The sequence below is a fragment of the Hemitrygon akajei genome, chromosome 9 (genome assembly GCF_048418815.1).
Source record: "Hemitrygon akajei chromosome 9, sHemAka1.3, whole genome shotgun sequence".
Lineage (NCBI taxonomy): Eukaryota > Metazoa > Chordata > Chondrichthyes > Myliobatiformes > Dasyatidae > Hemitrygon > Hemitrygon akajei.
The window spans coordinates 6,896,429-6,920,952 of NC_133132.1; the positions used below are offsets into that span (position 1 = coordinate 6,896,429).

Sequence of the window (24,524 nt, forward strand, 5' to 3'; positions counted from 1 at the left end):
TACTGATTATTTCACCACATCAGTCCAACAGGGGAAAACAATAACACTTGGTAGAATAAAGTGTAACAGCTACAGAACAAGGGCAGCACAGGCAGGAAATAACCTGCAGTGTCAGACAGAGGCAGATGGTCAGCTCACAGACCAGCTTATCATACAAGATGGCGAATCAATGGTCATATGACAGCTGTCCTACAGCCGGTGGGACGTGTTGTCGTGAACTATTCAATGGTCATATGACAGCTGTCCTACAGCCGGTGGGACATGTTGTCGTGAACTATTCAATGGCCATAGGACAGCTGTCCTACAGCCGGTGGGACGTGTTGTCGTGAACTATTCAATGGTCACATGACAGCTGTCCTACAGCCGGTGGGACGTGTTGTCGTGAACTATTCAATGGTCACATGACAGCTGTCCTACAGCCGCTGGGACGTGTTGTCGTGAACTATTCAATGGTCACATGACAGCTGTCCTACAGCAGGTGGGACGTGTTGTCGTGAACTATTCAATGGTCACATGACAGCTGTCCTACAGCCGGTGGGACGTGTTGTCGTGAACTATTCAATGGTCACATGACAGCTGTCCTACAGCCGGTGGGACGTGTTGTCGTGAACAATTCAATGGTCACATGACAGCTGTCCTACAGCCGGTGGGACGTGTTGTCGTGAACTATTCAATGGTCACATAACAGCTGTCCTACAGCCGCTGGGACGTGTTGTCGTGAACTATTCAATGGCCATATGACAGCTGTCCTACAGCCGGTGGGACGTGTTGTCGTGAACTATTCAATGGTCACATGACAGCTGTCCTACAGCAGGTGGGAAGTGTTGTCGTGAACTATTCAATGGTCACATGACAGCTGTCCTACAGCCGGTGGGACGTGTTGTCGTGAACAATTCAATGGCCATATGACAGCTGTCCTACAGCCGGTGGGACGTGTTGTCGTGAACAATTCAATGGTCACATGACAGCTGTCCTACAGCCGGTGGGACGTGTTGTCGTGAACTATTCAATGGCCATATGACAGCTGTCCTACAGCCGGTGGGACGTGTTGTCGTGAACAATTCAATGGTCACATGACAGCTGTCCTACAGCCGGTGGGACGTGTTGTCGTGAACTATTCAATGGTCACATGACAGCTGTCCTACAGCCGGTGGGACGTGTTGTCGTGAACTATTCAATGGCCACATGACAGCTGTCCTACAGCCGGTGGGACGTGTTGTCGTGAACAATTCAATGGTCACATGACAGCTGTCCTACAGCCGGTGGGACGTGTTGTCGTGAACTATTCAATGGTCACATGACAGCTGTCCTACAGCCGGTGGGACGTGTTGTCGTGAACTATTCAATGGTCACATGACAGCTGTCCTACAGCAGGTGGGACGTGTTGTCGTGAACTATTCAATGGTCACATGACAGCTGTCCTACAGCCGGTGGGACGTGTTGTCGTGAACTATTCAATGGTCACATGACAGCTGTCCTACAGCAGGTGGGACGTGTTGTCGTGAACTATTCAATGGTCACATGACAGCTGTCCTACAGCCGGTGGGACGTGTTGTCGTGAACAATTCAATGGTCACATGACAGCTGTCCTACAGCCGGTGGGACGTGTTGTCGTGAACTATTCAATGGTCACATGACAGCTGTCCTACAGCAGGTGGGACGTGTTGTCGTGAACAATTCAATGGTCACATGACAGCTGTCCTACAGCCGGTGGGACGTGTTGTCGTGAACTATTCAATGGTCACATGACAGCTGTCCTACAGCCGGTGGGACGTGTTGTCGTGAACTATTCAATGGTCACATGACAGCTGTCCTACAGCCGGTGGGACGTGTTGTCGTGAACTATTCAATGGTCACATGACAGCTGTCCTACAGCCGGTGGGACGTGTTGTCGTGAACAATTCAATGGTCACATGACAGCTGTCCTACAGCCGGTGGGACGTGTTGTCGTGAACAATTCAATGGTCACATGACAGCTGTCCTACAGCCGGTGGGACGTGTTGTCGTGAACAATTCAATGGTCACATGACAGCTGTCCTACAGCCGGTGGGACGTGTTGTCGTGAACAATTCAATGGTCACATGACAGCTGTCCTACAGCCCGGTGGGACGTGTTGTCGTGAACTATTCAATGGTCATATGACAGCTGTCCTACAGCCGGTGGGACGTGTTGTCGTGAACTATTCAATGGCCACATGACAGCTGTCCTACAGCCCGGTGGGACGTGTTGTCGTGAACTATTCAATGGTCATATGACAGCTGTCCTACAGCCGGTGGGACGTGTTGTCGTGAACTATTCAATGGCCACATGACAGCTGTCCTACAGCCCGGTGGGACGTGTTGTCGTGAACTATTCAATGGTCACATGACAGCTGTCCTACAGCCCGGTGGGACGTGTTGTCGTGAACTATTCAATGGTCATATGACAGCTGTCCTACAGCCGGTGGGACGTGTTGTCGTGAACTATTCAATGGCCACATGACAGCTGTCCTACAGCAGGTGGGACGTGTTGTCGTGAACTATTCAATGGCCACATGACAGCTGTCCTACAGCCGGTGGGACGTGTTGTCGTGAACTATCAATGGTCACATGACAGCTGTTCTACAGCCGGTGGGACGTGTTGTCGTGAACTATTCAATGGTCACATGACAGCTGTCCTACAGCCGGTGGGACGTGTTGTCGTGAACTATTCAATGGTCACATGACAGCTGTCCTACAGCCCGGTGGGACGTGTTGTCGTGAACTATTCAATGGTCACATGACAGCTGTCCTACAGCCCGGTGGGACGTGTTGTCGTGAACAATTCAATGGTCACATGACAGCTGTCCTACAGCCCGGTGGGACGTGTTGTCGTGAACTATTCAATGGTCACATGACAGCTGTCCTACAGCCGGTGGGACGTGTTGTCGTGAACTATTCAATGGTCACATGACAGCTGTCCTACAGCCGGTGGGACGTGTTGTCGTGAACTATTCAATGGTCACATGACAGCTGTCCTACAGCCGGTGGGACGTGTTGTCGTGAACTATTCAATGGTCACATGACAGCTGTCCTACAGCCGGTGGGACGTGTTGTCGTGAACTATTCAATGGTCACATGACAGCTGTCCTACAGCCGGTGGGACGTGTTGTCGTGAACAATTCAATGGTCACATGACAGCTGTCCTACAGCCGGTGGGACGTGTTGTCGTGAACTATTCAATGGTCACATGACAGCTGTCCTACAGCCCGGTGGGACGTGTTGTCGTGAACTATTCAATGGTCACATGACAGCTGTCCTACAGCCGGTGGGACGTGTTGTCGTGAACTATTCAATGGTCACATGACAGCTGTCCTACAGCAGGTGGGACGTGTTGTCGTGAACAATTCAATGGTCACATGACAGCTGTCCTACAGCCGGTGGGACGTGTTGTCGTGAACTATTCAATGGTCACATGACAGCTGTCCTACAGCCGGTGGGACGTGTTGTCGTGAACTATTCAATGGTCACATGACAGCTGTCCTACAGCCGGTGGGACGTGTTGTCGTGAACAATTCAATGGTCACATGACAGCTGTCCTACAGCCGGTGGGACGTGTTGTCGTGAACAATTCAATGGTCACATGACAGCTGTCCTACAGCCCGGTGGGACGTGTTGTCGTGAACTATTCAATGGTCACATGACAGCTGTCCTACAGCCGGTGGGACGTGTTGTCGTGAACTATTCAATGGTCACATGACAGCTGTCCTACAGCAGGTGGGACGTGTTGTCGTGAACTATTCAATGGTCATATGACAGCTGTCCTACAGCCGGTGGGACGTGTTGTCGTGAACAATTCAATGGTCACATGACAGCTGTCCTACAGCAGGTGGGACGTGTTGTCGTGAACTATTCAATGGTCATATGACAGCTGTCCTACAGCCGGTGGGACGTGTTGTCGTGAACTATTCAATGGTCATATGACAGCTGTCCTACAGCCGGTGGGACGTGTTGTCGTGAACTATTCAATGGTCATATGACAGCTGTCCTACAGCAGGTGGGACGTGTTGTCGTGAACTATTCAATGGTCATATGACAGCTGTCCTACAGCAGGTGGGACGTGTTGTCGTGAACTATTCAATGGTCATATGACAGCTGTCCTACAGCAGGTGGGACGTGTTGTCGTGAACTATTCAATGGCCATATGACAGCTGTCCTACAGCAGGTGGGACGTGTTGTCGTGAACTATTCAATGGCCATATGACAGCTGTCCTACAGCAGGTGGGACGTGTTGTCGTGAACTATTCAATGGTCACATGACAGCTGTCCTACAGTCGGTGGGACGTGTTGTCGTGAACTATTCAATGGTCACATGACAGCTGTCCTACAGTCGGTGGGACGTGTTGTCGTGAACTATTCAATGGTCACATGACAGCTGTCCTACAGCAGGTGGGACGTGTTGTCGTGAACAATTCAATGGTCACATGACAGCTGTCCTACAGCCGCTGGGACGTGTTGTCGTGAACTATTCAATGGTCACATGACAGCTGTCCTACAGCCGGTGGGACGTGTTGTCGTGAACTATTCAATGGTCATATGACAGCTGTCCTACAGCCGGTGGGACGTGTTGTCGTGAACAATTCAATGGTCACATGACAGCTGTCCTAAAGCCGGTGGGATGTGTTGTCGTGAACTATTCAATGGTCATATGACAGCTGTCCTACAGCAGGTGGGACGTGTTGTTGTGAACTATTCAATGGTCACATGACAGCTGTCCTACAGCCGGTGGGACGTGTTGTCGTGAACAATTCAATGGTCATATGACAGCTGTCCTACAGCAGGTGGGACGTGTTGTCGTGAACTATTCAATGGTCACATGACAGCTGTCCTACAGCCGGTGGGACGTGTTGTCGTGAACAATTCAATGGCCACATGACAGCTGTCCTACAGCAGGTGGGACGTGTTGTCGTGAACTATTCAATGGTCACATGACAGCTGTCCTACAGTCGGTGGGACGTGTTGTCGTGAACTATTCAATGGTCACATGACAGCTGTCCTACAGCCGGTGGGACGTGTTGTCGTGAACTATTCAATGGCCATAGGACAGCTGTCCTACAGCAGGTGGGACGTGTTGTCGTGAGCAATTCAATGGCCACATGACAGCTGTCCTACAGCAGGTGGGACGTGTTGTCGTGAACAATTCAATGGTCACATGACAGCTGTCCTACAGCCGGTGGGACGTGTTGTCGTGAACTATTCAATGGTCACATGACAGCTGTCCTACAGCCGGTGGGACGTGTTGTCGTGAACTATTCAATGGTCACATGACAGCTGTCCTACAGCCGGTGGGACGTGTTGTCGTGAACTATTCAATGGTCACATGACAGCTGTCCTACAGCCGGTGGGACGTGTTGTCGTGAACTATTCAATGGTCACATGACAGCTGTCCTACAGCCGGTGGGACGTGTTGTCGTGAACTATTCAATGGTCACATGACAGCTGTCCTACAGCCGGTGGGACGTGTTGTCGTGAACTATTCAATGGTCACATGACAGCTGTCCTACAGCCGGTGGGACGTGTTGTCGTGAACTATTCAATGGTCACATGACAGCTGTCCTACAGCCGGTGGGACGTGTTGTCGTGAACTATTCAATGGCCATATGACAGCTGTCCTACAGCAGGTGGGACGTGTTGTCGTGAACTATTCAATGGTCATATGACAGCTGTCCTACAGCCGGTGGGACGTGTTGTCGTGAACTATTCAATGGTCACATGACAGCTGTCCTACAGCCGGTGGGACGTGTTGTCGTGAACTATTCAATGGTCACATGACAGCTGTCCTACAGCCGGTGGGACGTGTTGTCGTGAACTATTCAATGGTCACATGACAGCTGTCCTACAGCCGGTGGGACGTGTTGTCGTGAACTATTCAATGGTCATATGACAGCTGTCCTACAGCAGGTGGGACGTGTTGTCGTGAACTATTCAATGGTCATATGACAGCTGTCCTACAGCCGGTGGGACGTGTTGTCGTGAACTATTCAATGGTCACATGACAGCTGTCCTACAGCCGGTGGGACGTGTTGTCGTGAACAATTCAATGGTCACATGACAGCTGTCCTACAGCAGGTGGGACGTGTTGTCGTGAACAATTCAATGGTCACATGACAGCTGTCCTACAGCCGGTGGGACGTGTTGTCGTGAACAATTCAATGGTCACATGACAGCTGTCCTACAGCCGGTGGGACGTGTTGTCGTGAACTATTCAATGGTCACATGACAGCTGTCCTACAGCCGGTGGGACGTGTTGTCGTGAACAATTCAATGGTCATATGACAGCTGTCCTACAGCCGGTGGGACGTGTTGTCGTGAACTATTCAATGGTCATATGACAGCTGTCCTACAGCCAGTGGGACATGCTTTCGAGGTTTTGTAAATTCTGCCTGATGGGAGGGCGGAGACGAGAGAATCGGAAGGGATAGGTGGGGCCACGGATTCGGCCAACTACCTTATTGAGGTAACGAGAAGTGAAAATGGAGGGGAGGCTGCTGGGTGTGTCTTTAATCACAGAAATGGGAGGGGATTAGCCAGCAACTCTCTAACTCCTGACGAAGGGTCTCGGCCGAAACATTGACTGCCCCTTTCAACGGGTGCAGCCCGGCCTGCTGAGTTCATCGAGCTTGTTTGTACGTGTTAACTCTCTTGTCTGTGGGGCGAGGTTGAGAAACCCAATGACAACCTTTCCCTTCATGACAGTGGTTCATTGACTTGAGGAAAGGGTTGGTGCCCACGCTGCTGACATTGAGACAGTGTGAACTTTGAGCTGGCAGGCCTGCCTGGGCCAGCCTTGCTGATGTCACGGTCAAGAGAGCTCACCAATGCCTCTTCTTTGTCAGAAGGCAAAAGAAACTTGGCACATTTCCACCAACGCTCGCCGATTTTTATTGATGCATTTTGTCTGGGTGCCTTGCAGCTTGGTATGACTGCCAGAAACTGCAGAGAGTTGTGGGCACGGAAATCTACCAGCCTCCTATGACTTCCCATTGCCTTGGGAAAGCAGTCAGTCGTGGCTCCACTGACATTGAGGAGCTATTGCAGGCAACCGGCTGTAGTGTAGGTGAGGAATAAGACTCCACACATCCAGGACATCTCCTCTCCAACTACACCCCTAGAGCACACAAAACTATGACAGCTCGTACCACCGTTCTGTCGAAGGACCATGGAATAGCTCTCGAGTATGATAACATGGACTCTTCACCGCTCAATCACAGAAGCTGATGGAAGCACTCAGCATATCAGACATCAAAGGCTAACTTTGAGGAGATGCGCAGGGATTTAGAGAGAGTGGAATGGGTCAAGTTGTTTTATGGGAAGGATGTAATAGAGAAATGGAGGTCATTTAAGGGTGAAATTATGAGGGTACAGAATCTTTATGTTCCTGTTCGGTTGAAAGGAAAGATTAAAGGTTTGAAAGCGCCATGGTTTTCAAGGGATATTAGAAACTTGGTTCGAAAAAAGAGGGATGTCTACAATAGATATAGGCAGCATGGAGTAAAGGAATTGCTCGAGGAATATAAAGAATGTAAAAGGAAACTTAAGAAAGAGATTAGAAAAGCTAAAAGAAGTTACGAGTTTGGTTTGGCAAATAAGGTGGAAGTAAATCCGAAAGGCTTCTACAGTTATATTAAAAGCAAGAGGATAGTGAGGGATAAAATTGGTCCCTTAGAAAATCAGGGTGGTCAGCTATGTGTGGAGCCGAGGGAGATGGGAGAGATTTTGAACGATTTCTTCTCTTCGGTATTCACTAAGGAGAAGGATATCGAATGGTGTAAGGTGTGGGAAACAAGTAAGGAAGTTATGGAACCTATGACAATTAAAGAGGTGGAAGTACTGGCGCTTTTAAGAAATTTAAAAGTGGATAAATCTCCGGGTCCTGACCGGATATTCCCCAGGACCTTGAGGGAAGTTTGTGTAGAGATAGCAGGAGCTCTGACGGAGATCTTTCAGATGTCATTAGAAACAGGGATTGTGCCGGAGGATTGGCGTATTGCTCATGTGGTTCCATTGTTTAAAAAGGGTTCTAGAAGTAAGCCTGGCAATTATAGACCTGTCAGTTTGACATCAGTGGTGGGTAAATTAATGGAAAGTATTCTTAGAGATAGTATTTATAATTATCTGGATAGACAGGATCTGATTAGGAGTAGCCAGCATGGATTTGTGCGTGGAAGGTCATGTTTGACAAACCTTATTGAATTTTTTGAAGTAGTTACGAGGAATGTTGACGAGGGTAAGGCAGTGGATGTAGTCTATATGGACTTCAGCAAGGCCTTTGACAAAGTTCCACATGGAAGGTTAGTTAAGAAGGTTCAGTCGTTAGGTATTAGTGCTGGAGTAATAAAATGGATTCAACAGTGGCTAGATGGGAGATGCCAGAGAGTAGTGGTGGATAATTGTTTATCGGGATGGAGGCCGGTGACTAGCGGGGTGCCTCAGGGATCTGTTTTGGGCCCAATGTTGTTTGTAATATACATAAATGATCTGGATGATGGGGTGGTAAATTGGATTAGTAAGTATGCTGATGATACTAAGGTAGGAGGTGTTGTGGATAATGAGGTGGGTTTTCAAAGCTTGCAGGGAGATTTATGCCGGTTAGAAGAATGGGCTGAACGTTGGCAGATGGAGTTTAATGCTGAGAAGTGTGAGGTTCTACATTTTGGCAGGAATAATCCAAATAGAACATACAGGGTAAATGGTAGGGCATTGAGGAATGCAGTGGAACAGAGAGATCTAGGAATAACAGTGCATAGTTCCCTGAAGGTGGAGTCTCATGTAGATAGGGTGGTGAAGAAGGCTTTTGGAACGCTGGCCTTTATAAATCAGAGCATTGAGTACAGAAGTTGGGATGTAATGTTAAAATTGTACAAGGCATTGGTAAGGCCAAATTTGGAATATTGTGTACAGTTCTGGTCACCGAATTATAGGAAAGATATCAATAAATTAGAGAGAGTGCAGAGACGATTTACTAGGATGTTACCAGGGTTTCAGCACTTAAGTTACAGAGAAAGGTTGAACAAGTTAGGTCTCTATTCATTGGAGCGTAGAAGGTTGAGGGGGGATTTGATCGAGGTATTTAAAATGTTGAGAGGGATAGATAGAGTTGACGTAAATAGGCTGTTTCCATTGAGAGTAGGGGAGATTCAAACGAGAGGACATGATTTGAGAGTTAGGGGGCAAAAGTTTAAGGGAAACACGAGGGGGTATTTCTTTACTCAGAGAGTGATAGCTGTGTGGAATGAGCTTCCTGTAGAAGTAGTAGAGGCCAGATCAGTTGTGTCATTTAAGGTAAAATTGGATAGGTATATGGATAGGAAAGGAGTGGAGGGTTATGGGCTGAGTGCGGGTAGGTGGGACTAGGTGAGATTAAGAGTTCGGCACGGACTAGGAGGGCCGGAATGGCCTGTTTCCGTGCTGTGATTGTTATATGGTTATATGGTTATCACTTGCAGGGAGAGAAACACAGTTAAGGGAGCAGAACAATTCTTGAGGAGGGTCTTTATTCTGAAACATTTCTCCTCCAACAGATGTTGCCTGATGTACTGAATGTCTCCACCAGTTGCTGTTTTAACAGATGGCTGTGCTTCCTGTTCGCCTCAGGTCATGTTCCCGAACCCGTTACTCTTTCACTTGTACTTACGAGGACCGTTTACTTTAACACTGTCACAGAAGTCAGCCAGTTGATTGTTTAGGATGATGCCAGTACTCTTAGAATAGACCATGGAGCCAAATCTGTTGATAGAAAACACAGTTTACCCATAGCCTATCCAGTTCTGTTTTCAGGAAGGAGGCTAATTGGTGGTCCTTTGTCATTGTATTTAACTCCCTCGCATCTATTGGAATAAACAGTTGACTTTTCGAGCTGAGATCCTTCACCAAGACTGGAACAGAAGAGGGCAGAGGCCAGAATAAGACTCTGGGGACAAGGAAAGAGTACAAGCTGACAGGTGAGATCAGGTGAGGGGGTATGTGGGTGGCTGGGGTAGATGAAAGGCAATAGGTGGAAAAGGTGAATGGCTGAAGGAGGAGGAATATGACAGGAGAGTGGACCACGGGATAAAGGGAAGGAGGAGGGGTACCAGAGGACACGCGAGGAGGAATATGACAGGAGAGTGGACCACGGGATAAAGGGAAGGAGGAGGGGTACCAGAGGACACGCGAGGAGGAATATGACAGGAGAGTGGACCACGGGATAAAGGGAAGGAGGAGGGGTACCAGAGGACACACGAGGAGGAATATGACAGGAGAGTGGACCACGGGATAAAGGGAAGGAGGAGGGGTACCAGAGGACACGCGAGGAGGAATATGACAGGAGAGTGGACCACGGGATAAAGGGAAGGAGGAGGGGTACCAGAGGACACGCGAGGAGGAATATGACAGGAGAGTGGACCACGGGATAAAGGGAAGGAGGAGGGGTACCAGAGGACACGCAAGGAGAAGTGTAAGAGTGGAGCAAGAATGGGAAATGGAAAAAGAGAAAAATGGAGGGTCAGAAATTACTCTAAACTGGAGAAACTGATTTTCTTGCCATCAAATTGAAGGTTATGCTGACAAAGATCGACGTACAGTACCAGTTATTCCCTTCCATAGTTACTGTCTGATATGCTGACAAAGATCGACGTACAGTACCAGTTATTCCCTTCCATAGTTACTGTCTGATATGCTGACAAAGATCGACGTACAGTACCAGTTATTCCCTTCCATAGTTACTGTCTGATATGCCGAGCTACACCAGCACTTCGCTCTAGACTTCCAGCATCTGCAGAATCCTCTGAGTTTATGACCACCCCGATGAATATCCTTTCAACTTCTCCCAATGCTACTGTATCCAGTTTTAGATAAGTGTGCACAGTATACAAAGTATCGTTTCTACGACACCATGTACAACTGTAACAAAACTATTCTTAAACTCCAGTCACAAATAATAGAAAATCTGCAGATGCTGGAAATCCGAGCACGACTGATGAAGGGTCACAGCTTGAAACTTTTTTCCACAGATGCTGCCTGGCCTGCTGAGTTCCCCCAGCATTTTGTGCGTGTTGCTATTCTTAAACTCCAACCTCTTTTGCAATAAAAGCCAAAATGCTGTTTGCTTTCTTAACTGTGCCTGCCTGTTAACTGCCTGTCACAGCACTTTCCTGTTAACTGTGATTCATGTATTACAACAGCCAGATTCTTCCGAACTTCCCTCGGTCACAATCCCTCTCCATCAGAGCCAAGCTAGGGAAGTGGGAGTTCCATAAAGACTCATTTTTGGGCTCTGTACTTCCCCCATCCAGTGTTCAAATGGACCCGAGCAGAGTTCAGACACAAAATGCCACAGGAACTCAGCAGGCCAGCATTTTGGGTGCGTTCACGAGGAAATCTGCAGATGCTGGAAATTCAAGCAACACACACACAATGCTGGTGGAACGCAGCAGGCCAGGCAGCCAGCCTGCTCTCCATCTCCCTCTGGTGCTCCCCACCCCCTTTCTTTCTCCCTCGGCCTCCCGTCCCATGATCCTCTCCCTTCTCCAGCTCTGTATCCCTTTAGCCAATCCCCTTTCCAGCTCTTAGCTTCATCCCACCCCCTCCGGTCTTCTCCTATCATTTTGGATCTCCCCCTCCCCCTCCTACTTTCAAATCTCTTACTATCTCTTCTTTCAGTTAGTCCTGACGAAGGGTCTCAGCCCGAAACGTCGACAGCGCTTCTCCCTATAGATGTTGCCTGGCCTGCTGCGTTCCACCAGCATTTTGTGTGTGTCGTTATCTGGATTTCCAGCATCTGCAGATTTTCTTTTGTTTGTGATTCGAGTAAAGATCAGGATGCTATGGAATGGCCTAAACTGTCTACAATCAAACAGGTACGGCGCTTCATGGGGTTTGTGAACTTTTATCGCCGCGTCATCTGTCCATCGCGGCTCAGCAGGACGGACGGACGGTCGGTGTCGGCTGAGCATTTTCAGAGCTAACGCGGCGTCACACCACAGCCCCGCTGCTGCGGCAGCCAGACCTGTCCTGACCACTCACGCATCCGACGTCGAGAGTGGAGCTGTCCTCCAGCCGGCTTCGCCCTTGTGCCTTTCCTTCCCGTTGCTGGACTCCGGCCGAGAGGAATTACCATGTTGAGAACCAGGAACTGCGGCTGTCACCGAGGGCCCGGAGGAATGGCGACACTGAGGGCCCGGAGGAATGCGGCTGTCACCGAGGGCCCGGAGGAATGGCGACACTGAGGGCCCGGAGGAATGCGGCTGTCACCGAGGGCCCGGGGAACTGCGGCTGTCACCGAGGGCCCGGAGGAATGCGGCTGTCACCGAGGGCCCGAGGAATGCGGCTGTCACCGAGGGCCCGAGGAACTGCGGCTGTCACCGAGGGCCCGGGGAACTGCGGCTGTCACCGAGGGCCCGGAGGAATGCGGCTGTCACTGAGGGCCCGGGGAACTGCGGCTGTCACCGAGGGCCCGGAGGAATGCGGCTGTCACCGAGGGCCCGGAGGAACTGCGGCTGTCACCGAGGGCCCGGAGGAATGCGGCTGTCACCGAGGGCCCGGAGGAACTGCGGCTGTCACCGAGGGCCCGGAGGAATGCGGCTGTCACCGAGGGCCCGGAGGAACTGCGGCTGTCACCGAGGGCCCGGAGGAACTGCGGCTGTCACTGAGGGCCCGGAGGAACTGCGGCTGTCACCGAGGGCCCGGAGGAATGCGGCTGTCACCGAGGGCCCGGAGGAACTGCGGCTGTCACCGAGGGCCCGGAGGAATGGCGACACTGACAGTTCGATGGATCTGAGGACAATGCCGATCCAGACCTCGTGTATCGCTGCACCTGGGAAAGAGGCGAGGGCCGCCCAACAGTCGGACGCAGGCCCGGATGGGGGACCCCCCCAACTGGCTGTTTGTCTCTTTGTGGTGCGTTCCAAAGTGCTGGAATGGGGTCACTCCTCCCGTCTGGCTGGACATCCGGAAATCCAATGGCCCCAAGAGTTTATGAAGAAAAGTTTCTCGTGGCCATTTATGTGCCAGGATGTCTATGACTTTGCCCCCACCTGTTCCACCTGGGCTCAGAACGAGACATTGCACCAGTGCCCTGTGAGTCTACTGTCTGTCCCATCCCTCAGTAGATTTCATCACAGGTCTAATGGAAGCACCACCATTTTGGTCATTGATCGGTTTCTTCGAATCTGGATGAGCGTGCTACAGCGTTACCGACTTCATTAAAACCCGTGTGGATGAGTGAGTGCCCACAAAGACATTCCCAAACCAGAAGCCGTGAATGAACCAGGAGGTGTGTCGTCTGCTGAAGGCTAGACCTGTGGCATTCAAGTCTGGCGACCCAGGCCTGTACTAGAAATCCGGGTATGATTTGTGGAGGGATATTTCGAGGGTGAGGAGACAATTTGAAATAAGGTTGGAGGCGACATTGGATGCACATCAACTCTGGCATAGACTGCAAGACATTACTTCCTACAAAGCGAAACCCAATAGCATGAATGACAGTGATGCTTCACTACCAGGTGAACTTAACTCCTTCTATGCCCACTTTGAAAGGGAGAACACAACTACAGCTGTGAAGATCCCTGCTGCACCTGATGACCCTGTGATCTCTGTCTCAGAGGCCGATGTTAGGCTGTCTTTGAAGAGAGGGAACCCTGGCAAGGCAGAAGGTCCCGATGGGGTACCTGGTAAGGCTCTGAAAACCTGTGCTGACCAACTAGCGGGAGTATTCAAAGACATTTTCAACCTCTCACTGCTACAGGCAGAAGTTCCCACTTGTTTCAAAAAGGCAACGATTATTCCAGTGCCTAAGAAGAATAATGTGGTCTGCTTTAATGACTATCGCCCGGTAGCATTCACATCGACGGTGATGAAATGCTTTGAGAGGCTGGTCATGACTAGACTGAACTCCTGCCTCAGCAAGGACCTGGACCCCCTGAAATTTGCCCGTCACCACAATAGGTCAATGGCAGATGCAATCTCAATGGCTCTTCATATGGCTTTAGACCATCTGGACAGCACAAACACCTACGTCAGGATGCTATAGCTCAGCATTTAATACCATCATTCCCACAATCCTGATTGAGATGTTGAAGAGCCTGATCCTTTGTACCTCCCTCTGTAACTGGATCCTCGACTTCCTAACTGGAAGACCACAATCTGTGCGGATTGATGATAACACATCTTCCTCGCTGATGATCAACACTGGAGCACCTCAGGGGTGTGTGCTTAGCCCACTGCTCTACTCTCTGTATACACGTGACTGTGTGGCTAGGCATAGCTCAAATACTATCTATAAATTTGCTGATGATACAACCATTGTTGGTAGAATCTCAGGTGGTGACGAGAGGGCGTACAGGAGTGAGATATGCCAACTAGTGGAGTGGTGCCGCAGCAACAACCTGGCTCTCAATGTCAGTAAGATGAAAGAGCTGATTGTGAACTTCAGGAAGGGGAAGACGAAGGAACACATACCAATCCTCACAGAGGGATCAGAAGTGGAGAGAGTGAGCAGCTTCAAGTTCCTGGGTGTCAAGATCTCTGAGGATCTATCCTGGTCCCAACATATCGATGTAGTTATAAAGAAGGCAAGACAGCGGCTATACTTTATCAGGAGTTTGAAGAGATTTGGCATGTCAACAAATACACTGAAAAACTTCTATAGTTGTACCGTGGAGAGCATTCTGACAGTCTGCATCACTGTCTGGTATGGAGGGGCTACTGCACAGGACCGAAAGAAGCTGCAGAAGGTTGTAAATCTAGTCAGCTCCATCTTGGGCACTAGCCTACAAAGTACCCAGGACATCTTTAGGGAGCAATGTCTCAGAAAGGCAGCGTCCATTATTAAGGACCTCCAGCACCCAGAGCATGCCCTTTTTTCACTGTTACCGTCAGGTAGGAGGTACAGAAGCCTGAAGGCACACACTCAGCGATTTAGGAACAACTTCTTCCCCTCTGCCATCTGAATCCTAAATGGACTTTGAAGCTTTGGACACTAAAGATTTTCCAGGGCAGCCCACTTCATTGCCCTCCCCAAGCTCCCACACTCGTGGTTCAACATGTGTTCAGCCTCGAGGCTCCCCTCAAGCGCACCCGGAGACGAGCCAGGGCTTCTCTGCTGAGCGCCCAGAAACAGCACGCCCGGCAGACTGACTAACTCCGTCAACAGGTGAGGGCTTTCAAGCCAGGAGGGAAGATTTGGCCGGCGTCAAGAGATCTGACCCTGAAAGTCAAGTCAAGAACCACAAGTTGGCCCCATTCATACTGGAGCAGGTCCCATATAGGTTGCGCCTAGCATCATCAATGAAGATCCACCCAGTGTTCCACGTTTCCCAGCTCGACTTCTCCCTGGCTCCAGTAACCCCCACCCCCCCTGCTCGATGGACGTACGGGTAAGGGCCAGTACCTCATGGACTGGGAGGGGTATGGTCCTGAGGAACATTCCTGAATCCCAGTAGACAACATCCTGAACAACATCCGGGACTTCCAGTGGGCACAGATCTGTGGCACGTTACGGAGCTGAGTGTAGGGAGGGGGGCCCTGCCTCTGCAGCGAGGTCAACGAGCGCCCGCAGGCAGGTTCAGCCATTGCACTCGTGAATGTGCACAGTACTGACTCGTTACGGTGTGATTAACTCCCTTCTTTTCCTTGTAGTCTTGTCGAGACTTGAACGGAAGCACAGCTGCATTACAATCCCGGCTCACTGTTGGGAAAGAGGACTGCGTTTCGACGGACGCTGGAAGTGAGCAGTATTCATTTTGTGCTTCGATTTTACTTCCAGTCTGAGAGTTTCACTTAACGCCCCGGTGTGGCATCGCATTTATTACTTTCCTTTCCTTTGAAATTCTGCAACAGGTGTCACTAAAGTGAAGAGGTGATCTGCCTGTCTCTCTCCCTCTCCCTCTCCCCCCTCCGCTGCCCCTCTGTATGGACTGTCAAGCTTTTCACTGTGTTTTAGTACACGTGACAATACCTCTGGCACGCCTGGTTACACAACCTGCCTCCCATGGGGCATCACGAGACACGGAGACCTTTCCGTGGCCACACCGCCCCAGCCGTGACTGGGAATGACGATGTGTAGGAGGGAGGGGTGAACTTACATATGATTGATGCTACTGGTGACAGAGACAGCGTTCCCTTCCTTGTCCATGACCGACAAGTGACTGGTGCCGTACGACTCCCGCACGAAAAAGTCATTTTCGTAATATGCTGGATCATTGGTTAGGTTGTGGATGCGGTGACGGATACCTGCGATGACCTTTTCGTTCAGCAACAGCTGCATCTGTGGGGAGGAAAAGCATCTGAACTGGGTATGGGTGGGGAGACCGCGGGGTGACCTCCCTGCCCACCCTCGGGTGACTGCGGCAGGGGGCAGAACAGGTGAGGCAACTTGGCACGGTGTTGAGAGTGTTGAGCAGAGTACCGTCTCCCTCTGAGGAGTGAGCGCACCTTGGAGAGTGCGTCGGGGCGAAGTCCTCGGGGAGATCATGCAGACCCTGAGGTAGGCAATTGCAGATATTGCTGGGGCCCGAGCAGAGATATTTGAATCATCCTTAGCGACAGGAAAGGTACCAGAGGATTGGAAGACAGCCAGTGTTGTTCTGCTGTTTAAGAAAGGCTCTAAGAATGAACCAGAAATTATAGGGCAGTGAGCCTGACATCAGGGACGGGATAAATGAGTACGTGGACAAGCATGGACTGATTAAGGATAGTCAGCATGGCTTAGTGCCTGGTAGGTCACGTCTAACCAATCTTATACAGAGTTTTTCAAGCAAGTTACCAGGAAAGTTGATGAGGGCAAGGCAGTGGATGTCGTCTACATGGACTTTAGTAAGGCCTTTGACAGGGTCCCGTATGGGACGCTGTCCAGAATGTTCAGTCGCTCGGGGTTCAGAATGAGGTAGCAAATGGGGTTGGACGTTGGCTTTGTGGGAGAGGCCAGAGAGTGGTAGTGGACGGTTGCCTCTCTGACTGGAGGCCTGTGACTACTGGAGTGCCACAGGGATTGTGGCTGGGTCGGTTAGTGATTGTCATCTACAGTATATCAACGATCTGGATGAGAATGTGGTAAGCCGGATCAGCAAATTAGCAGATAACACCAAGATTGGAGGAGTAGTGGAGAGGGAGGGAGGCCATCGTGGCTCGTCGAGGGATCTGCGTCAGCTGGAAGAATGGGCTGAGAAGTGTCAGATGGAATTTAAGGTAGACAAGTGTGAGATGTCGCACTTCGGTCGGACCAGTCAGGGTAGGTCTCACACAGCGAACAGTCGGACACTGAGGAGGGCGGCAGAGCAAAGGAATCTGGGAACACGGGCCCATAATGCATTGAAAACGGCGTCAGAGGTAGACAGGATTGTAAAGAAAGCTTCTGGCACATTGGCACAGGAAATGGGACGTTATGTTGAAGTTGTATAAAACATCGGTGAGACCTAATTTGGAGCGTTGTGTGCAGTTTTGGTCACCTGCCTACAGGAAAGCTGTAAATGAGGCTGAAAGAGAAATGAGAAAATTTACCAGGACTATTGGACCTGAGTTATAAGGAAAGACTGAATAGGTTAGAACTTCACTCCCTGGAATGTAGAAGATTAAGGGGAGATTAGATAGAGGTGTACACAACTATGAGAGATATAGATAGGGTAAATGCAAGCAAGCCTTTTCCACTGAGATTGGGAGGGACTACGACCAGAGGTCATGAGTTAAGGGCTAAAGGTGAAAAGTTTAAGGGAACATGAGGGAAACCTCTTCACTCAGAGGGTTGTGAGAGTGCGTAATGAGCACAAGTGGTGCATTCGAGCTGGATTTTAACATTTCAGAGCAGTTTAGACAGGTACATGGATGGTAAGGGTATGGAGGGCTATGGTCCTGGAGTAGGTCAATAAGGGGAGGCAGCTTAAATGGCTCGGCATCAACTAGATGGGCTGAAGGGCCTATTTCTCTGCTGTAGTTTTTGACAAATCTAAGTGACAGGTCCAGAACAATATCTTACACTGATCAACAGAGATGTCATTGCCACAGTGAGGGGTGTGGGGTGTGTCAGTGTCATGGTGAGGGGTGAGGGGTGTGGGGTGTGTCAGTGTCATGGTGAGGGGTGTGGGGTGAGTCGGTGTCACAGTGAGGGGTGTGGGGTGTGTCAGTGTCACAGTGAGGGGTGAGGGGTGTGTCAGTGTCACAGTGAGGGGTGTGGGGTGTGTCGGTGTCACGGTGATGGGGTGTGGGAAGTGTCGGTGTCACGGTGATGGGTTGTGGGGTGTGTCGGTGTTACAGTGAGGGGTGAGGGGTGTGTCGGTGTCACGGTGATGGGGTGTGGGGTGTGTCGGTGTTACAGTGAGGGGTGTGGGGTGTGTCAGTGTCACAGTGAGGGTTGTGGGGTGTGTCGGTGTCACAGTGAGGGGTGTGGGGTGTGTCAGTGTCACAGTGAGGGGTGAGGGGTGTGGGGTGTGTCAGTGTCACGGTGATGGGGTGTGGGGTGTGTCGGTGTCACAGTGAGGGGTGTGGGGTGTGTCAGTGTCACAGTGAGGGGTGTGGGGTGTGTCGGTGTCACGGTGATGGGGTGTGGGGAGTGTCGGTGTCACAGTGTGGGGTGTGGGGTGTGTCACTGTCACAGTGAGGGGTGTGGGGTGTGTCGGTGTCACAGTGAGGGGTGTGGGGTGTGTCGGTGTCACGGTGATGGGGTGTGGGGAGTGTCGGTGTTACAGTGAGGGGTGTGGGGTGTGTCAGTGTCACGGTGATGGGGTGTGGGGTGTGTCAGTGTCACGGTGATGGGTGTGGGGTGTGTCAGTGTCACAGTGAGGGGTGAGGGGTGTGTCAGTGTCACAGTGAGGGTTGTGGGGAGTGTCGGTGTCACAGTGAGGGGTGTGGGGTGTGGGGTGTGTCGGTGTCACGGTGATGGGGTGTGGGGTGTGTCGGTGTCACAGTGAGGGGTGTGGGGTGTGTCAGTGTCACAGTGAGGGGTGAGGGGTGTGGGGTGAGTCGGTGTCACGGTGAGGGGTGTGGGGTGTGTCAGTGTCACAGTGAGGGGTGAGGGGTGTGTCAGTGTCACAGTGAGGGGTGTGGGGTGTGTCGGTGTCACGGTGATGGGGTGTGGGGTGTGTCAGTCACAGTGAGGGGTGTGGGGTGTGTCGGTGTCACGGTGATGGGGTGTGGGGTGTGGGGTGTGTCGGTGTCACAGTGAGGGGTGATGGGGTGTGGGGTGTGTCGGTGTCACGGTGATGGGGTGTGGGGTGTGTCAGTCACAGTGAGGGGTGTGGGGTGTGTCGGTGTCACAGTGAGGGGTGATGGGGTGTGGGGTGTGTCGGTGTCACGGTGATGGGGTGTGGGGTGTGTCAGTCACAGTGAGGGGTGTGGGGTGTGTCGGTGTCACGGTGAGGGGTGTGGGGTGTGTCGGTGTCACAGTGAGGGGTGTGGGGTGAGGGGTGTGTCGGTGTCACGGTGATGGGGTGTGGGGAGTGTCAGTGTCACAGTGAGGGGTGAGGGGTGTGGGGTGTGTCGGTGTCACGGTGAGGGGTGAGGGGTGTGTCAGTCACAGTGAGGGGTGTGGGGTGTGTCGGTGTTACAGTGAGGGGTGAGGGGTGTGTCGGTGTCACAGTGAGGGGTGAGGGGTGTGTCGGTGTCACAGTGAGGGGTGTGGGGTGTGTCAGTGTCACGGTGAGGGGTGAGGGGTGTGTCAGTCACAGTGAGGGGTGTGGGGAGTGTCAGTGTTACAGTGAGGGGTGAGGGGTGTGTCGGTGTCACGGTGATGGGGTGTGGGGTGTGTCAGTCACAGTGAGGGGTGTGGGGTGTGTCGGTGTCACGGTGATGGGGTGTGGGGAGTGTCAGTGTCACGGTGAGGGGTGTGGGGAGTGTCGGTGTTACAGTGAGGGGTGAGGGGTGTGTCAGTGTCACAGTGAGGGTTGTGGGGTGTGTCGGTGTTACAGTGAGGGGTGAGGGGTGTGTCAGTGTCACAGTGAGGGGTGTGGGGTGTGTCGGTGTCACGGTGATGGGGTGTGGGGTGTGTCAGTCACAGTGAGGGGTGTGGGGTGTGTCGGTGTCACGGTGATGGGGTGTGGGGTGTGTCAGTCACAGTGAGGGGTGTGGGGTGTGTCGGTGTCACGGTGATGGGGTGTGGGGTGTGTCAGTCACAGTGAGGGGTGTGGGGTGTGTCGGTGTCACGGTGATGGGGTGTGGGGTGTGTCAGTCACAGTGAGGGGTGTGGGGTGTGTCGGTGTCACGGTGATGGGTTGTGGGGAGTGTCAGTGTTACAGTGAGGGGTGAGGGGTGTGTCGGTGTCACGGTGATGGGGTGTGGGGAGTGTCAGTGTCACAGTGAGGGGTGTGGGGTGTGTCGGTGTCACAGTGAGGGGTGTGGGGTGTGTCGGTGTCACGGTGAGGGGTGTGGGGTGTGTCGGTGTCACGGTGATGGGGTGTGGGGAGTGTCAGTGTCACGGTGAGGGGTGTGGGGAGTGTCGGTGTTACAGTGAGGGGTGAGGGGTGTGTCAGTGTCACAGTGAGGGTTGTGGGGTGTGTCGGTGTTACAGTGAGGAGTGAGGGGTGTGTCAGTGTCACAGTGAGGGGTGTGGGGTGTGTCGGTGTCACGGTGATGGGGTGAGGGGTGTGTCGGTGTCACGGTGATGGGGTGTGGGGAGTGTCAGTGTCACAGTGATGGGGTGTGGGGTGTGTCAGTGTTACGGTGAGGGGTGAGGGGTGAGTCGGTGTCACAGTGAGGGGTGAGGGGTGTGTCAGTGTCACGGTGAGGGGTGAGGGGTGTGTCGGTGTCACAGTGAGGGGTGTGGGGTGTGTCAGTGTCACGGTGATGGGGTGTGGGGTGTGTCGGTGTCACAGTGATGGGGTGTGGGGTGTGTCAGTGTCACGGTGATGGGTGTGGGGTGTGTCGGTGTCACAGTGAGGGGTGTGGGGTGTGTCGGTGTCACGGTGATGGGGTGTGGGGTGTGTCGGTGTCACAGTGATGGGGTGTGGGGTGTGTCAGTGTCACGGTGAGGGTTGTGGGGTGTGTCGGTGTCACAGTGAGGGGTGTGGGGTGTGTCGGTGTCACGGTGATGGGTGTGGGGTGTGTCGGTGTCACAGTGAGGGGTGTGGGGTGTGTCGGTGTCACGGTGATGGGTGTGGGGTGTGTCGGTGTCACAGTGAGGGGTGTGGGGTGTGTCGGTGTCACGGTGATGGGGTGTGGGGTGTGTCGGTGTCACAGTGATGGGGTGTGGGGAGTGTCGGTGTCACAGTGAGGGGAGTGGGGTGTGTCGGTGTCACGGTGATGGGTTGTGGGGTGTGTCGGTGTCACAGTGATGGGTGTGGGGTGTGTCGGTGTCACAGTGAGGGGTGAGGGGTGTGTCGGTGTCACAGTGAGGGGTGTGGGGTGTGTCGGTGTCACAGTGAGGGGTGAGGGGTGTGTCGGTGTCACAGTGAGGGGTGTGGGGTGTGTCAGTGTCACAGTGAGGGGTGAGGGGTGTGTCGGTGTCACAGTGAGGGGTGTGGGGTGTGTCAGTGTCACAGTGAGGGGTGAGGGGTGTGTCGGTGTCACAGTGATGGGTTGTGGGGTGTGTCGGTGTTACAGTGTGGGGTGTGGGGTGTGTCGGTGTCACGGTGAGGGGTGTGGGGTGTGTCAGTGTCACAGTGAGGGGTGAGGGGTGTGGGGTGAGTCGGTGTCACGGTGAGGGGTGTGGGGTGTGTCAGTGTCACAGTGAGGGGTGAGGGGTGTGTCAGTGTCACAGTGAGGGGTGTGGGGTGTGTCAGTGTCATGGTGAGGGGTGAGGGGTGTGTCAGTGTCACAGTGAGGGGTGTGGGGTGTGTCGGTGTCACAGTGAGGGGTGAGGGGTGTGGGGTGAGTCGGTGTCACGGTGAGGGGTGTGGGGTGTGTCAGTGTCACAGTGAGGGGTGAGGGGTGTGTCAGTGTCACAGTGAGGGGTGTGGGGTGTGTCGGTGTCACAGTGAGGGGTGTGGGGTGTGTCAGTGTCACAGTGATGGGTTGTGGGGTGTGTCGGTGTCACGGTGAGGGGTGTGGGGTGTGTCGATGTCACGGTGATGGGGTGTGGGGTGTGTCAGTGTCATGGTGATGGGTTGTGGGGTGTGTCAGTGTCACAGTGAGGGGTGTGGGGTGTGTCGGTGTTACAGTGAGGGGTGTGGGGTGTGTCGGTGTCACGGTGATGGGGTGTGGGGTGTGTCAGTGTCACAGTGAGGGGTGAGGGGTGAGGGGTGTGTCGGTGTCACAGTGAGGGGTGTGGGGTGTGTCGGTGTCACGGTGATGGGGTGTGGGGTGTGTCAGTGTCACGGTGATGGGTGTGGGGTGTGTCAGTGTCACAGTGAGGGGTGAGGGGTGTGTCAGTGTCACAGTGAGGGTTGTGGGGAGTGTCGGTGTCACAGTGAGGGGTGTGGGGTGTGGGGTGTGTCGGTGTCACGGTGATGGGGTGTGGGGTGTGTCGGTGTCACAGTGAGGGGTGTGGGGTGTGTCAGTGTCACAGTGAGGGGTGAGGGGTGTGGGGTGAGTCGGTGTCACGGTGAGGGGTGTGGGGTGTGTCAGTGTCACAGTGAGGGGTGAGGGGTGTGTCAGTGTCACAGTGAGGGGTGTGGGGTGTGTCGGTGTCACGGTGATGGGGTGTGGGGTGTGTCAGTCACAGTGAGGGGTGTGGGGTGTGTCGGTGTCACGGTGATGGGGTGTGGGGTGTGGGGTGTGTCGGTGTCACAGTGAGGGGTGATGGGGTGTGGGGTGTGTCGGTGTCACGGTGATGGGGTGTGGGGTGTGTCAGTCACAGTGAGGGGTGTGGGGTGTGTCGGTGTCACAGTGAGGGGTGATGGGGTGTGGGGTGTGTCGGTGTCACGGTGATGGGGTGTGGGGTGTGTCAGTCACAGTGAGGGGTGTGGGGTGTGTCGGTGTCACGGTGAGGGGTGTGGGGTGTGTCGGTGTCACAGTGAGGGGTGTGGGGTGAGGGGTGTGTCGGTGTCACGGTGATGGGGTGTGGGGAGTGTCAGTGTCACAGTGAGGGGTGTGGGGTGTGTCGGTGTCACGGTGAGGGGTGAGGGGTGTGTCAGTCACAGTGAGGGGTGTGGGGTGTGTCGGTGTTACAGTGAGGGGTGAGGGGTGTGTCGGTGTCACAGTGAGGGGTGAGGGGTGTGTCGGTGTCACAGTGAGGGGTGTGGGGTGTGTCAGTGTCACGGTGAGGGGTGAGGGGTGTGTCAGTCACAGTGAGGGGTGTGGGGAGTGTCAGTGTTACAGTGAGGGGTGAGGGGTGTGTCGGTGTCACGGTGATGGGGTGTGGGGTGTGTCAGTCACAGTGAGGGGTGTGGGGTGTGTCGGTGTCACGGTGATGGGGTGTGGGGAGTGTCAGTGTCACGGTGAGGGGTGTGGGGAGTGTCGGTGTTACAGTGAGGGGTGAGGGGTGTGTCAGTGTCACAGTGAGGGTTGTGGGGTGTGTCGGTGTTACAGTGAGGGGTGAGGGGTGTGTCAGTGTCACAGTGAGGGGTGTGGGGTGTGTCGGTGTCACGGTGATGGGGTGTGGGGTGTGTCAGTCACAGTGAGGGGTGTGGGGTGTGTCGGTGTCACGGTGATGGGGTGTGGGGTGTGTCAGTCACAGTGAGGGGTGTGGGGTGTGTCGGTGTCACGGTGATGGGGTGTGGGGTGTGTCAGTCACAGTGAGGGGTGTGGGGTGTGTCGGTGTCACGGTGATGGGGTGTGGGGTGTGTCAGTCACAGTGAGGGGTGTGGGGTGTGTCGGTGTCACGGTGATGGGTTGTGGGGAGTGTCAGTGTTACAGTGAGGGGTGAGGGGTGTGTCGGTGTCACGGTGATGGGGTGTGGGGAGTGTCAGTGTCACAGTGAGGGGTGTGGGGTGTGTCGGTGTCACAGTGAGGGGTGTGGGGTGTGTCGGTGTCACGGTGAGGGGTGTGGGGTGTGTCGGTGTCACGGTGATGGGGTGTGGGGAGTGTCAGTGTCACGGTGAGGGGTGTGGGGAGTGTCGGTGTTACAGTGAGGGGTGAGGGGTGTGTCAGTGTCACAGTGAGGGTTGTGGGGTGTGTCGGTGTTACAGTGAGGAGTGAGGGGTGTGTCAGTGTCACAGTGAGGGGTGTGGGGTGTGTCGGTGTCACGGTGATGGGGTGAGGGGTGTGTCGGTGTCACGGTGATGGGGTGTGGGGAGTGTCAGTGTCACAGTGATGGGGTGTGGGGTGTGTCAGTGTTACGGTGAGGGGTGAGGGGTGAGTCGGTGTCACAGTGAGGGGTGAGGGGTGTGTCAGTGTCACGGTGAGGGGTGAGGGGTGTGTCGGTGTCACAGTGAGGGGTGTGGGGTGTGTCAGTGTCACGGTGATGGGGTGTGGGGTGTGTCGGTGTCACAGTGATGGGGTGTGGGGTGTGTCAGTGTCACGGTGATGGGTGTGGGGTGTGTCGGTGTCACAGTGAGGGGTGTGGGGTGTGTCGGTGTCACGGTGATGGGGTGTGGGGTGTGTCGGTGTCACAGTGATGGGGTGTGGGGTGTGTCAGTGTCACGGTGAGGGTTGTGGGGTGTGTCGGTGTCACAGTGAGGGGTGTGGGGTGTGTCGGTGTCACGGTGATGGGTGTGGGGTGTGTCG

At 53.3% G+C, this 24,524-nt stretch overlaps 1 protein-coding gene across 1 annotated transcript in view; it reads right to left on the reverse strand.

Moving 5' to 3' along the window:
- LOC140732866 (glutathione hydrolase 5 proenzyme-like) overlaps positions 1-24,524 on the reverse strand; it is a 255,965-nt gene that overhangs the window by 12,879 nt on the left and 218,562 nt on the right. The window contains exons 9-10 of the mRNA XM_073055495.1: positions 16,079-16,260; positions 9,652-9,743 (exon numbers count right to left, since the gene is read on the reverse strand). Coding sequence (XP_072911596.1) covers positions 9,652-9,743; positions 16,079-16,260 — 274 coding nt within the window. The remainder of the gene's footprint in view (positions 1-9,651; positions 9,744-16,078; positions 16,261-24,524) is intronic.